General features: G+C 43.0%; 2 protein-coding genes across 2 annotated transcripts; one reads left to right on the plus strand and one right to left on the minus strand.

The window, feature by feature from the left end:
- Nucleotides 1–11: 11 nt before the first annotated feature.
- On the plus strand, nucleotides 12–5,888 carry rbbp8 (retinoblastoma binding protein 8). The gene is made up of 18 exons (XM_079576333.1): nucleotides 12–235; nucleotides 1,567–1,609; nucleotides 1,697–1,792; nucleotides 1,867–1,958; nucleotides 2,036–2,108; nucleotides 2,257–2,441; nucleotides 2,512–2,601; nucleotides 2,668–2,735; nucleotides 2,798–2,865; nucleotides 2,939–3,200; nucleotides 3,424–3,595; nucleotides 3,663–3,754; nucleotides 3,828–3,939; nucleotides 4,021–4,173; nucleotides 5,259–5,307; nucleotides 5,396–5,483; nucleotides 5,555–5,696; nucleotides 5,780–5,888. The coding sequence occupies exons 1-18, from the start codon at nucleotides 133–135 to the stop codon at nucleotides 5,875–5,877; spliced, it is 1,986 nt and encodes a 661-aa protein (XP_079432459.1). The 5' UTR covers nucleotides 12–132; the 3' UTR covers nucleotides 5,878–5,888.
- Nucleotides 5,889–6,055: 167 nt separating this feature from the next.
- On the minus strand, nucleotides 6,056–9,551 carry tmem241 (transmembrane protein 241; the record flags this gene model as incomplete). The annotated part of the gene is given in 12 exon segments (XM_079576334.1): nucleotides 6,056–6,225; nucleotides 6,306–6,370; nucleotides 6,447–6,540; nucleotides 6,612–6,681; nucleotides 6,753–6,787; nucleotides 6,859–6,894; nucleotides 7,010–7,055; nucleotides 8,064–8,112; nucleotides 8,190–8,222; nucleotides 8,224–8,242; nucleotides 8,320–8,345; nucleotides 9,516–9,551. Coding segments are annotated over 12 exon segments (573 nt in total). The 3' UTR covers nucleotides 6,056–6,161.
- Nucleotides 9,552–15,249: the final 5,698 nt, after the last annotated feature.

Raw genomic sequence — 15,249 nt, forward strand, 5'->3', positions numbered from 1 at the left:
TAGCGGTTGTAAAGTGAAACCACCAGGACTGACGCGGTCGCTTTGGTCAGAAAACTACAAAGCGCACGCTCATCACTGACACCGACTTAACATAACACTTAATAGTTTGTCAAAGGCGACTGTGAGTCCAGCATGAGCAGCAGCCCTGTACCGAGCGGCAATGAAACCAAATCCGATGTCAACTTCGAAGATCTGTGGAGGAAACTCGGAGAATGTCACCAAAATGCTCTTCAAGGTAAAATGAATGTTGTAGAGCAAAACTGTACGTGTGCACTAAACTTTCATCTCCTAGATAACGCTTAATCTCTCACATTTATTCATGCACAATCATACTACTACTTTTACTTAGGCTTTTCTTTTACAGTACTTTTTTAGTTGTGCAGTATCCATCATAGACTGTAAAAGAATGGACTTATTGTGGCCGAGTTCTTCCTGTAACCATAAGGGAATGGCTGGCTCCGGAAGTCCCTGGCTCCTATGGACTTTACATTGAAACGTTTTGGCTTCTCTTTGAAGAGGGGGTATTATGCTTTTTTCAATCACATAGCACCAGTCTATATCACACTACAATGATGACGCAACCTTCTGTTGGTCTGTAAATGCAGTAAATTAGAATAACTGCCTTGTATAAAATGTCTCTCTCAAAATGGCTGTAGTGAATGTCTTGAAATAGGCCTCTGTCTCTTTAAGAACCTCTGACTCTTTCCGACACGCCCCCTCCACACGCTGTCTGTGGCATCAGTGGGGAGGGGGTTCTGCTGAGGGGCAGTGGTTGGTTACTCGGCTGGTGACGAAAGCTCGGAGGCGTCTCCAGAAGGTGGGGGCGTTCCTAGAAGGACTCAGGCAAACCTATCCCTAAAATGGCTGCCATCAGAGTTTTTACAGATTACTCAAAAATACATGAATGTGCCAAGGCAACACTTCAGGCATGTTTTTAATGAGGGAATGACATAATAACATGATGTAAAGCTTGGAAAAGTCCATTTTGCATAATACCCCTCCCTTTAAGTCATTATTGAACACAGGCGTGTCATTCTGCCCTCCACATGTTTGTCTGGAAATGCGCAACATAGTCCTATACTTTCTTATTTTGATTTCTTTTCGCGCCCTATTCTATAGAGCTCAGGAATGTGACGTCATATCGCTAAGCATTATGGGATTAGCAGCAATCGTAAACTAATGGAGATTTTAAAAGTTAAATTACTGGAGTTATTATTCACATAAAAACACTTGGACACCACAGTGTGTTAGATGTATTTACCAGCAGTAACTCAGCAGCTAACAGAGTTGTTCCATGGCTATTTTCTCCCCTTTCTGTATGCTAACAGCTGCAAAGATGGCGGATCTCCATGGTAACTGGAATTTCACGAACTCTTATGTGGTAGAGCTGGCTCCCAAAACCCCTTCAAATTGCTAACACGGCTGAGCTTGTTGGCCCGCAATGAACGCTATGGGGCATCCTCTTTCTATCGCTATTTAACTGTCTAGACTCTATGGAATCGATGCGACTTCCTGGTCCGTACTTATGTTTTTCCGAACTTAAACTGTGTCTATTGTCTTTTGCAGAACTGGAAGCCAAAGTAGCCAAGCTGAAGAAGGAACGGTGTTTGTGAGTTGTGCTCTCTTACTCTTAAGCTCAAAGTCCCGTACTCGATGTAGCAGTTTTTCATGTCACAATCGACCTGCTTTCTTCCAGAGACGCTCAGAGACTGGAGGTGTTTTATAACCGCAACCAGCAGCTGAAGGAGCAAATCAAAACCCTACAGGACACAATCAGTGGTTTAGAGGAAAGGTAGCTTCCACTGTGTAAGAGCTCACTTTTATACATTGTCACAGCATTACCACAGTATTCGCTTTTGCGCTTAGACTCCGGGGTGGAGACTGCGACAGATGTTCCATTTTAGAAGATAATCTGAAAAATAACCTAGAGCAAAATACTGATCTTATGAACAAATTAAGTGAGTATTATTTGTTTTTTGTCATTGGATATTGCATGTGTTTTGACTCAAAAACCTGGTTCTTTGTCTGTTTTTAGAGCAAGAGAAAAGAGTTATTGAAGATGACAATAAAAGGCTAAATGCAGAGCTAGAAAAACTTAGAAGGGCATGGTAAGTAGATATCATAATATATACAACTTTATGCAACTTGGAAGTAGAAATCTGTTTCAAACCTCAAAAATACCATTCACTCAACACATTTGGATAACTAATACAACTACAGAGACATTCCATTCAAACATAGTATTTGTGTTTTTAGCTCAGATCCCCAGAGGTCTTCATCCCCAGAGCCAGACGACGGCTTCATCCCAGACTCTCCTGTGATGATGACCAGTTCACTGCCGGCTGCAAACAAACTGAAGAAACGCAAAAATGTAGAAAAATCAAAGTTTGTTCGCTACGCAGAGAGGTCGCTACCACTGGCCCACACCTCGCTCTTCATCGGTCAGTTTGAAATGCAAATAAATGTTTTTTATTTCGAACCAGTATAAGGGACTGTCCTACATTTCTGCAGCAGCTGAAAAGGATGAAGATGCAATAGGACAACCCGTGAATGCTGATGTGCTCGTGGCTAACACATGTGAACTTGATGCGTCTCAAGCAGGTAAAATACTTCATCTGTAAAATGTACTTTGTCCATAACCTAAGATGCTTCTTTTACTGTTTGTAGATGTGGATCTAAATTCAGAAGAAGTCATCGCGGAAACCTGTCGTCTGGATGTACCGCCTCATCGCACGGTGAGTTGGACATTAAAATGTAACAACACATTTTCTGTTTGATTGTTTTTCATTTATTTCAGAAAAAAGAAAAGGCAGGAAGTCATCAACAGACTCCGGATAATTTCTTCAGGCCTAAAGCCCACAGAAAGTACATACAGCAACATCAACAGTGTTTAAAATGACTTTAAATGTCTATCACAATAACATTCTCTCTGTTCAAGGTCCTATGTCTTACCACAAATGCCCTCAATGAACCCCAGCCCAGACTCGACGACGGACAGGTCTCCATCGCTGCTTCCTGGGACCAAACGCTTTCCCACTCACTGCTTGAATAAGAGCAACATGGCAAAAAGGATGAAAGAGGAAAGCCAATTGGAGGACAAGGAGGAAAAACAAGACTCTGAGCGAGAAGTGGAAACTATGCGACCAAAGCTAGAAAAGTCCATGCTTTTAAAACAAAGAAGTTGTAAAGTTGGCAACCAGGTCAGAAATATCCACTGTGTATTGTTTTTGTTGATAGTTTTCTTTGACATCACTTGAAGAGAAGTAACCATGGTGCCACAGAGCTACATTCATAAATCAGTTCATAATTAGTTTCGGACTGTGGGGTATCTCCGATGATATGCGACCTGAAAACTATACATAAAAACCTCCTGAAATCTGTAAAGTGATGCACTGATCTAATGTGGTTATGAATCTCGAACAGAGTCGATCCTCCCAAGACGAAACGCTCATTGAGAGGCCGAATGTGTCGTCTTTGAGTCCTGTTTTTAAGAAGCCAAATGCAACAGTGAAACAGCTGACTCAAAGAGACGGAAGAAACCGACCTCCACTCAAGGATCGCAACAAGTCGCTCTGTCAGCCCAGTGGTGAGAACTGTAAGTAGAGTTTTGATGTTACAATACATTTACAGTATGAGAGTTAACTAGTGTTTGTGGCCTTCAGCTCCAAGAGAATTTAAAGTTGAGCCGATGTGGAGCATTGACCCCGCACTTGCTCTGGAGATGTACGAGAGCGAGCAAGGACCTGATGACGAGGTACTGAGATATTGCTCGATGCCGACATGTTTACTTGACCAAATGTGAATCATTCAATCAATTTTTTTTTTAGGAGAAAGAAGAGAATAATCACCCTGAAGAATCCGCGGACTCAGACTGCACTTGGATCAGCCACAGCCTACTTCAGGGTCGGGTAAAAAATGAGGATAAGGATTACATTTCTGGTAAGATTGATGATGATCATGGAGATAGGTGTCCGAAACAGTCGTCAGGTTCATGCCAATTTAATGTTATATATATTTAAGGTGTAGGGGATAAAGCAAATGACAGTTTGGACAGACTGTTTGACACCAGCGCCTGCGGAGATTACAAGTCATATCACACTCTACCTATGGACGACGATGACCAGCACAGTGACCAAGAGGAGGAAGATGAGGGAAATGGAGATCAGGAAGAGGGTAGGACTATTTTCTGTTTTGCTATTCTCCCACATTAGTTGGAATATGTTTCTTTTGTTAAAAGGGCTAGATGCAAGTTAGCCATTTTATACTCACTACTGCCACCTCAGGTCATACGTGTAACTGTACCTTGTATATTAAAGGAATAGGCCACCGTTTTTACATAACAAAATATGTTCTTACCTCACTTTAGTCGAGTTAATATATCCCCGTCTGGTCTTTGTCCGTGCGCTCTGTCACGCAAACGGAGCACATACGCAGCCTCTCCCACATGTCACATAGCTCCGAAAAAGCTCACGATAGAAGCTACCAAGCTCTTCCACGTGTTCCCTATTTAAATAAAGTTACGTGAAGTGTTTTCATGCGAAGTATATTTACACAGAAATGTAACATGTCGATTTTATAAGCAAATAAAAAGGGGGACTATATTGTGAGGCGTAATGATACGAGGAGCACAGTGTCCGCGTAGTAACTCCTAAAGACTTCCCCCCGCTCACTTCCGTCAATAACCTTTAGGAGTTACTGCGCGGACGTTTTACTCCTCGTATCATTACGCCTCACAATATAGTCCCCCTTTTTATTTGCTTATAAAACATGACATGTTACATTTCTGTGTAAATATACTTTGCATGAAAACACTTCACGTAACTTTATTTAAATAGGGAACACGTGGAAGAGCTTGGTAGCTTCTATCGTGAGCTTTTTCGGAGCTATGTGACATGTGGGAGAGGGTGCGTATGTGCTCCGTTTGCGTGACAGAGCGCACGGACAAAGACCAGACGGGGATATATTAACTCGACTAAAGTGAGGTAAGAACATATTTTGTTATGTAAAAACGGTGGCCTATTCCTTTAAGCTCGTGCATGACGACACTTCGGACCCAAAGTAACACCTTTTTGAGTGACAGTGCAGGATTTTAGAGGCAGTTGTGGTGAATATGTCTGGGCTCATTCTACACCTTAGGACCTTGTTGGAACATGTAGGCGGAGGAAAATACATATTTTTATCATTTAACTCCATATAGTGCCTTTAAGAACATTAAGATTAAGCTAGTGTTCAAGTAAAAATGTCTGTCTTTCAAACAGATCATAATGAAGACTGTGCTGAGGATAGTATTAATAGAAGAAAACCTGGGTAAGAAACGGCATTTTTATATTTGTATTCTTTGAGCTTATGATGGACAGTTATAGGAAAAATAAAACATGTCATTGTCTTTTTCTAGCCAGCCAGCATTTGCTCACGTGGCTGTGATTCGCAAGAAAGATGAGCGAAGAAAGCTAAAAGGAACGACATGCAAAGAGTGTGAAATTGTAAGTTTTCGACCAATATTTACATGTTATCAAGCCTAGTTATATTTACTCACTTTTGTTTTTCTTGATAGTATTACGCACATCTGCCGGAGGAGGAGAAGCAGAAAAAGTTATCCAACTGCTCAAGGCACCGGTTCCTTTACATACCGCCCTGTACTCCCGAGAACTTCTGGGAGGTTGGGTTTCCATCCACACAGACGTGCATAGACCGAGGTACAAAAGTACCTCAAATATAGAAAACAGCATTTAAGTCTTACAGTTACTGTGTTGACGAGGTTAACTTTTCTGATTTCCAGGTTATATTAAGGAAGACAAAAATCCTCAGTCGCGCTCACGGAGGAGACAACCTTTGAACGCTTTGTTTTCCCCAAAAGGGAAAAGGAAAGAAAACTGAAGCTGGACATTTGTGTGTTAATTTTATACTTGAGAGTCTGAAACTAATCTTGTACATTGTGAATATGGCTGAATATGTAAAAACAAATAAAACAAATAAATTAACAAATGCCTAAGTGTGTGAATGGAGACCAGGGGAGATAATGGAGTCTTAAGCGATTTGTCATCATACCTTTTATTTGGTTAGTGACTGATAGAAATACAGTACTTTCATAAAATATAACTAAGAAAATAGTATTACATTTAAAATCTCTTGAGGCAGTATTCTCTGGAGTGCATTGATTTTCACGACTTGGAATCTCTTTCTGAATAAAGCAGTAAAGCTTCTCCACAGTGACTGGTAATGATACTGCAAAAGACAAGATGCGTTGTTAAATCAGACTAATATAAAGTAAATCCGCTGTTTTTTATATATGTAGAGTAACCCACCAAGCCAGGGACAGAGTATTAATGTCTGTGTGGAAGATAACTGGAGACAGGGACATGGCTGTAACCTACAAACAATGCCTTAGAAATTATCTTCACATAAGTAGCTTGATGAATCTGATTAAGGTTTCATTTTAATATTACCTTAGCCACAAACATCCAGACTTTAAGATGCTCAGTAGATAATCCACTCTTTATTTTGACTGAGACCAATAGCAACAAAAACCCCATTAAGGCACTAGGAAAAGACGTAGCAAACAATAACGAATTGTAAAATCCTCAAATATTTGCCTTTTTTTATTCTTCTACCTGATGCAGCAGCCACAGTGGAATTTGTGGGACTGCAGTGAGGGAAACTCCAGGGCTCCCATGAGGTCACCTGAATAGAAAGCCACCTGTTAATTTAACAAATCTGCATACAGTCTTCACCATTACTTTGGCTATTCGTACCTGTTGGGTGCGCTGCCATTGCCAGCAGTAGCACACTGTTTACGGAAAAGCGGGGCACATAGGAATTCAATATTGTCAATGATCAGGACTTCGGATTGTGACTCACCTGAACACATAGTTAAGGCACTGTTGCTCAATGTCACTGCGATGAAAAAACACACAATTACATGGTGTCAACTGTGTTTTTGTCCATTTCAAAATAAGTTCTCAAGTATCAGTATTATTATTTGATGAAGCAATGCGATGTGTTCTCTTACCTCAAGTTTAGGGATTTATTGTTAACTTGGAAAACTCTGTATGAACCTGAAAAAGGAGCAGTGTCTCTGGTAAACGCATCTCCTATTACAGGGTTTCCACGGGGCATTAAATGTAAATTTTGTTAGAAAATATAATTGTTCCTTAGAGACTGAACCCACAATAATGACATTGCTCAACTATTATTACTGCATACACTTTTAAAAAAACACAAAAAATCTAATTTAGGTGCAGTTGTGATAGAAATTTTATTTATTTATTTATTTAATTTTTAATTATTTTTTTTTAATTTTTGCTTAAACGTTTCCCATTGTGTCAAATTTGGTTTTGAATGTCAACATTTCCCCTCATTCTTCTGATTTGTTGAAATATGACGTTTTTTTGCATTTGTGGCATTAAAAATATTGTATTTAGACATTAAAGGGGCATTTTGCAACTTTTGATATGAAAAAACAACAACAACGACTTTATATTTGTGCGTATTTGACCTTGTAGTGACAGGGTAGTGTAGGGTGTATGAGTGGTTTGCATGGCGCCTTTACTTTCTCTCACAGAGACCACTGTGATAGAGGACGCTCCAGGATCAATTGTTTGGAATTGTTTTCTCTGCTGACGGACCCTCTCCCTAGAAAACCTACAAAATAATTGATCCTGCTGCATTGTAGAGACCACCGTGATCAAAAGTAATGGCGTCATGCAAACCACTCGTACAGCTGCTGGGTCACTACAAGGTCAAATACACAAAATAACCTTTTTTTTCTTGCATAAAAAGTTGCATAATGCACCTTTAAAAAACATTAAATTTCATTTGCTTGTGCTGCCTGGAAACCCTGTATTAGTCGCCCTCCACCCCTTTTCAAGTAGCTCCCCCAGTTTTATCTGGATTTTCTTGACAAAGCGACTCATATCAAGGCATATTTTGTTCCTCTTTTTGTATATTAAATTCTATGTAGCACACTATAAATGGTTTTCATAAAATAAAAAAACAAATCAAAACAATCAAGACAGTTATTGAATATCCCATTTTACAGCCCATTGTTGTAAATCAAATCTTACCGACACAAATCAGATGAGCGACCGCCCACTGATAAGCAGTCCAGTCAAACTAGAGGAAAAAGGATAAGACATATTCAGGGAGTTTATTATAGAGGCAATATGACTGTAGATTTTTACAGGACTTACCCTGGGATCATTGAAGGGAAGGCTGATGGCTGATGAGCAACATGAGACAAATGCTACAAGACAAAACATTACATGTTACAACATGTACTCTTGAACAGAGATCGACAGTAAAAGCTTATCATGAACCGACCTGATAAATATCAGCCATTGCACTCTCTGTTGATAAAGAAGGACATTAAGTACAACTCAAACAGTATGGAGAACTGACGAACATTTAGAGCAACTTTTCATGAGTAACTTTTTAGATCCACAACAACTTCATAATTACATAACATTTGGACACACCTTGAATGCCTGGATTGTAAATTAGGTTGAAAAAGGCCAAAATGGAACAAAGAACAGTTTTTCAAAAATGCTTTAAAAAAAATCCTTAAAAGGTTTGCAACTAATTTCACTGCAGACATGGCCTCAGTGCTGCCCTCTATCGCCCTGTCAAAACCAAGTCCACTTTTACTGTGGAAATCTGAAGAAAACTGAGGTTGAAAAAGGCCAAAATGGAACAAAATTAAGGTTTTCAAAAATTCTTAAAAAAAAATCCTTAAGAGGTTTGCAACTAATTTCACTGCAGACATGGCCTCAGTGCTGCCCTCTATCACCCTGTCAAAACCAAGTCCACTTTTACTGTGGAAATCTGAAGAAAACTGAGGTTGAAAAAGGCCAAAATGGAACAAATTTCAGGTTTTCAAAAATGCTTTAAAAAAAATCCTTAAGAGGTTTGCAACTAATTTCACTGCGGACATGGCCTCAGTGCTGCCCTCTATCGCCCTGCCAAAACCAAGTCCACTTTCACTGTGGAAATATGAAGAAAACTGAGGTAGAAAAAGGCCAAAATGGAATAAAATTCAGTTTTTAAAAAATTCTTTAAAACAAATCCTGAAGAGGTTTGCAACTAATTTCACTGCAGCCATGACCTCAGTGCTGCCCTCTATTGCCCTGCCAAAAAAAATCCACTTTTACTGTGGAAATCTGAAGAAAACCAAATTAATCTAAATACTCCCACATTATCCCACTCCTACCCTCCCTCCACTGGCTCCCAGTCCATCCATCCATTTTCTTACACTTTTCCGTTTCCAGGTCGTGATCACATTGCACCAGCCCCCTATGGCCTCCTGCAGGAATGGGTCCACGGAAGGACGGCCTCATGATTCAAACCGGCCTGTTGGTCTCTCATAAGGGGCTCCCAGTCCGCTTTTGTGTTTTTTTTTTTTAATTTGGACATTTGTTTTTGAGACGTCGCCTAGCATGGCGCAGCCGGGGCCCCACAATGGAGCCAGACCTGGGGTTGGGGTCCGAACGCGAGCGTCTGGTGGCCGGGCCTCTGCCCACGGGGCCCAGCCCGGGCACAGCCCCAAGGGACGACATGGGCCCGCCCTCCTGTGGACCCACCACCCACAGAGGGATCCGTAGGTTTCGGGTGCAGAGAGGACTGCGTGGCAGTCAGAGGCAGGTGCCTCGACGACCTGGTCCGCCTGCGCAGCTTCTGGCGTTCGGGACATGGAACGTCACTTCACTCCTGGAGAGAGGCTGGAGTCTCCATTTTTCTGGTTGCCCGCAGGGAGAGGCGGCGGGCTGGGGTGGGTTTGCTCATAGCCCCCCAGCTCAGCCGTCACGTGTTGGAGTTCACCCCGGTGAACGAGAGGGTCGCATCCCTAGGCCTTCGGGTTGGGGACAGGTCTCTCACCGGTGTCTCGGCCTACGGGCCCAACATCGGTGCAGAGTACCCGGCCTTCTTGGAGTCCCTGGGAGGAGTACGAGATGGTGCTCCGACTGGGGACTCCATTGTTCTACTGGGGGACTTCAACGTCCACGTGGGTAACGACAGTGAGACCTGGATGGGAGTGATTGGGAGGAACGGCCTCCCCGATCTGAACCCGAGTGGTGTTCTGTTCCGCTGGCGGGGGAGGAAGCCAGTCAGACCTGGCAGGCCCAAACGTGTTGTGAGGGTCTGCTGGGAACGCCTGGCGGATCCCTCTGTCAGTGGGGTCTTCAACTCTCACCCAGATTCCGAAGGAGGCTGGGGACATGGAGTCCGAGTGGACCATGTTCTCCTCCTCCTTTGTCGATGCGGCTGCTCGTAGATGTGGCCGTAATGTCTCTGGTGCCTGTCGTGGCGGCAATCCCCGAACCTGGTGGTGGCGCCCGGAAGTAAGGGATGCCGTCAAGCTGAAGAAGGAGTCCTACCTGGCCTCGTTGGCTTGTGGGACTCCGGAGGCAGCTGAGAGGTACCGGCAGGCCAAACGTGCTGCAGCTCGGGCGGTTGCGGAGGCTAAAACTCTGGTCTGGGAGGAGTTCGGGGAGGCCATGGAGGAGGACTATCGGTCGGCCTCGAAGAGATTCTGGCAAACCATCCGGCGCCTCAGGAGGGGGAAGCAGTGCTTCACCAACACTGTTTACAGTACGGGTGGGGGGCTGCTGCCCTCGACTGGGGATGTCGTGGGGCGGGGGTAGGAGTACTTTGAGGATCTCCTCAATCCCACCGTCACGTCTTCCGATGAGGAAGCAGAGGCTGGGGACTCGGAGGTGGGGTCGCCCATCACCCAAGCTGAAGTCACCGGGGTGGTGAGAAAGCTCCTCGGTGGCTCCGGGGGTGGATGAGATGGAGAGATGACCTTAAGTCTCTGGATGTTGTAGGACTGTCTTGGCTGACACGCCTCTGCAACATCGCGTGGCGGTCGGGGACAGTGCCCCTGGATTGGCAGACCGGGGTGGTGGTCCCTCTCTTTAAAAAGGGGGATCGGAGGGTGTGCTCCAAATACAGAGGGATCACACTCCTCAGCCTCCCCGGTAAGGTCTACTCCAGGGTGCTGGAGAGGAGGATCCGGCCGATAGTTGAACCTTGGATCCAGGAGGAACAATGCGGTTTTCGTCCTGGTCGTGGCACACTGGACCAACTCTATACCCTTCATCGAGTGCTCGAGGGTTCGTGGGAGTACGACCAACCAATCCATATGTGTTTTGTGGATCTGGAGAAAGCGTTCGACCGTGTCCCTCGTGGTGCCCTGTGGGGGGTGCTCCGGGAGTATGGGGTCCGGGGCCCTCTGCTAAGGGCTGTCTGTTCCCTGTATGACCGCAGCAGGAGCTTGGTTCGCATTGCCGGCAGTAAGTCAGACCAGTTCCCGGTGCGTGTTGGTCTCCGCCAGGGCTGTCCTTTGTCACCGATTATGTTCACTACCTTTATTGACAGAATTTCAAGGCGCAGCCAGGGGCCGGAGGGTGTCCGGTTTGGGAACCTCAGGATCTCATCTCTGCTGTTTGCAGACGATGTTCTGATGGCTTCAACAAATCAGGACCTTCAGCTGCCCTGGGGTGGTTTGCAGCCGAGTGTGTAGCGGCCGGGATGAGTAGAGTCGTTGCTCCTTCACGTCGAAAGAAGCCAGCTGAGGTGGCTAGGGCATCTGTTCCGGATGCCTCCTGGCCGCCTCCCGCGGGAGGTGTTCCAGGCATGTCTTATTAGGACAAGGCCTCGTGGAAGGCCTAGGGCACGCTGGCGGGACTATGTCTCCAAGCTGGCCTGGTGTCGCCTCGGGGTCAGAACAGCTGGAGGAGGTGTGTGTGGATCGCGACGTCTGGGCATCTCTGCTGAGACTGCTGCCCCCGCGACCCGCCCCCCGGACAAAGCGGAAGAAAATGGAAAGATGGCATTTGGTTTTTAAGTCTCTTCATGGACATGCTCCTCACCATCTGTCTTAGTTTCTGGACGTCTACCATCCAAGCAGAGCTCCTCATATGGTATTCGATGTCCCCAAGTATATAAGCAGTAGGGGGATTGTGCTTTTAGTGTGGCAGTACCAAAACTGTGAACCTCACTCCCAGTCAAACTGTGAGTCATCACTGACTTGCTGTTGTTTAAGTGTAGACTAAAGGCCTTTTGTGGCAATTATGACCATGTTTGAACTCCATGTTTTGAACTTGATAGGGGGCAGCACTGAGGCAATGACTGCAGTGAAAGATCTTGCACAGCTTCTTTTAATATTTTTTAATATGATGCAAAATTTGTCATTTTATGTCCATTATGACCATGTTTGAACTTAATTTACTCCCAATTTCTGCAGTAAAAGTGGCTGGTCTGTTGCAGGTGGGTAGGGGGCAGCACTGAGGCCATGGCTGCAGTGAAACTAGTTGCAAACCTCTCAAGGATTTTTTTTAAACATTTTTTGAAAAACTGTTTTTTTTTCCATTTTGGCCTTTTTCAACCTGTTTTCTTCAAATTTCCACAGTAAAAGTGGACTTGGTTTCAACAGGGCGATAGAGGGCAGCACTGAGGTCATGTCAGCAGTGAAATTAGTTGCAAACCTCTTATGGATTTTTTAAAATAATTTTTGAAAAACTGATTTTTTTTCCCATTTTGGCCTTTTTCAACCTGTTTTCTTAAAATTCCACAGTAAAAGTGGATTTTGTTTTTACAGGGCGATAGGGGGCAGCACTGAGGCCATGTCTGCAGTGAAATTAGTTGCAAACCTCTTAAGGATTTTTTTTTAAAGAATTTTTGAAAACCTGAAATTTGTTCCATTTTGGCCTTTTTCAACCTCAGTTTTCTTCAGATTTCCACAGTAAAAGTGGACTTGGTTTTGACAGGGTGATAGAGGGCAGCACTGAGGCCATGGCTGCAGTGAAATTAGTTGCAAACCTCTTAAGGATTTTTTTTAAAGAATTTTTGAAAACCTGAAATTTGTTCCATTTTGGCCTTTTTCAACCTCAGTTTTCTTCAGATTTCCACAGTAAAAGTGGACTTGGTTTTGGCAGGGCGATAGGGGGCAGCACTGAGGCCATGTCCGCAGTGAAATTAGTTGCAAACCTCTTAAGGATTTTTTTAAAAGCATTTTTGAAAACCTGAAATTTGTTCCATTTTGGCCTTTTTCAACCTCATTTTTCTTCAGATTTCCACAGTAAAAGTGGACTTGGTTTTGACAGGGCGATAGAGGGCAGCACTGAGGCCATGGCTGCAGTGAAATTAGTTGCAAACCTTTTAAGGTTTTTTTTTAAAGCATTTTTGAAAAACTGTTCTTTGTTCCATTTTGGCCTTTTTCAACCTCAGTTTTCTTCAGATTTCCACAGTAAAAGTGGACTTGGTTTTGGCAGGGCGATAGGGGGCAGCACTGAGGCCATGTCCGCAGTGAAATTAGTTGCAAACCTCTTAAGGATTTTTTTTAAAGCATTTTTGAAAACCTGAAATTTGTTCCATTTTGGCCTTTTTCAACCTCAGTTTTCTTCAGATTTCCACAGTAAAAGTGGACTTGGTTTTGACAGGGTGATAGAGGGCAGCACTGAGGCCATGTCTGCAGTGAAATTAGTTGCAAACCTCTTAAGGATTTTTTTTAAAGAATTTTTGAAAACCTTAATTTTGTTCCATTTTGGCCTTTTTCAACCTCAGTTTTCTTCAGATTTCCACAGTAAAAGTGGACTTGGTTTTGGCAGGGCGATAGGGGGCAGCACTGAGGCCATGTCCGCAGTGAAATTAGTTGCAAACCTCTTAAGGATTTTTTTTAAAGCATTTTTGAAAACCTGGAATTTGTTCCATTTTGGCCTTTTTCAACCTCAGTTTTCTTCAGATTTCCACAGTAAAAGTGGACTTGGTTTTGACAGGGCGATAGAGGGCAGCACTGAGGCCATGGCTGCAGTGAAATTAGTTGCAAACCTTTTAAGGTTTTTTTTTAAAGCATTTTTGAAAAACTGTTCTTTGTTCCATTTTGGCCTTTTTCAACCTCAGTTTTCTTCAGATTTCCACAGTAAAAGTGGACTTGGTTTCAACAGGGTGATAGAGGGCAGCACTGAGGCCATGTCTGCAGTGAAATTAGTTGCAAACCTCCTAAGAATTTTTTTTTAAGAATTTTTGAAAACCTGAAATTTGTTCCATTTTGGCCTTTTTCAACCTCAGTTTTCTTCATATTTCCACAGTAAAAGTGGACTTGGTTTCAACAGGGTGATAGAGGGCAGCACTGAGGGCATGGCTGCAGTGAAATTAGTTGCAAACCTCCTAAGAATTTTTTTTTAAGAATTTTTGAAAACCTGAAATTTGTTCCATTTTGGCCTTTTTCAACCTCAGTTTTCTTCATATTTCCACAGTAAAAGTGGACTTTGTTTCAACAGGGTGATAGGGGGCAGCACTGAGGCCATGGCTGCAGTGAAATTAGTTGCAAACCTCTCAAGGATTTTTTTTAAAGAATTTTTGAAAACCTGAAATTTGTTCCATTTTGGCCTTTTTCAACCTCAGTTTTCTTCAGATTTCCACAGTAAAAGTGGACTTGGTTTCAACAGGGTGATAGAGGGCAGCACTGAGGGCATGGCTGCAGTGAAATTAGTTGCAAACCTCCTAAGAATTTTTTTTTAAGAATTTTTGAAAACCTGAAATTTGTTCCATTTTGGCCTTTTTCAACCTCAGTTTTCTTCATATTTCCACAGTAAAAGTGGACTTTGTTTCAACAGGGTGATAGGGGGCAGCACTGAGGCCATGGCTGCAGTGAAATTAGTTGCAAACCTCTCAAGGATTTTTTTTAAAGAATTTTTGAAAACCTGAAATTTGTTCCATTTTGGCCTTTTTCAACCTCAGTTTTCTTCAGATTTCCACAGTAAAAGTGGACTTGGTTTTGGCAGGGCGATAGGGGGCAGCACTGAGGCCATGTCTGCAGTGAAATTAGTTGCAAACCTCTCAAGGATTTTTTTTAAACATTTTTTGAAAACCTGAATTTTGTTCCCTTTGGAGCGTCCTTGGTGCCCTGTCAAAATGATTATAATATTTATAATCTTTAAATAATAATAATAATAATAACAATAATAATAATAAAACTGCATGAAGTAGGGAATAAAAGACAATGAAGATGAATAGTTCCCTATATTCTCAATACACGCTGGTCATCTGTCCGTGCCGTCACGTGACCACTACTGTGGTAGAAATATGAAGTTATAGCCACCGCGCGCGCGCACACAAACAAACAAACGCGCGCGTGCGCGCAACTCTATTTCCCTAAATTAATGAACACACATCATTAGCTACAAAAGAGTGATGATCACAACTTTATTCATAGCGAAATTACACGGAAAAGGCAAGCTGTACGACGAGGAA

This window comes from Gobius niger, assembly GCF_951799975.1.
Source record: "Gobius niger genome assembly, chromosome: 18".
Classification (NCBI taxonomy): Eukaryota; Metazoa; Chordata; class Actinopteri; order Gobiiformes; family Gobiidae; genus Gobius; species Gobius niger.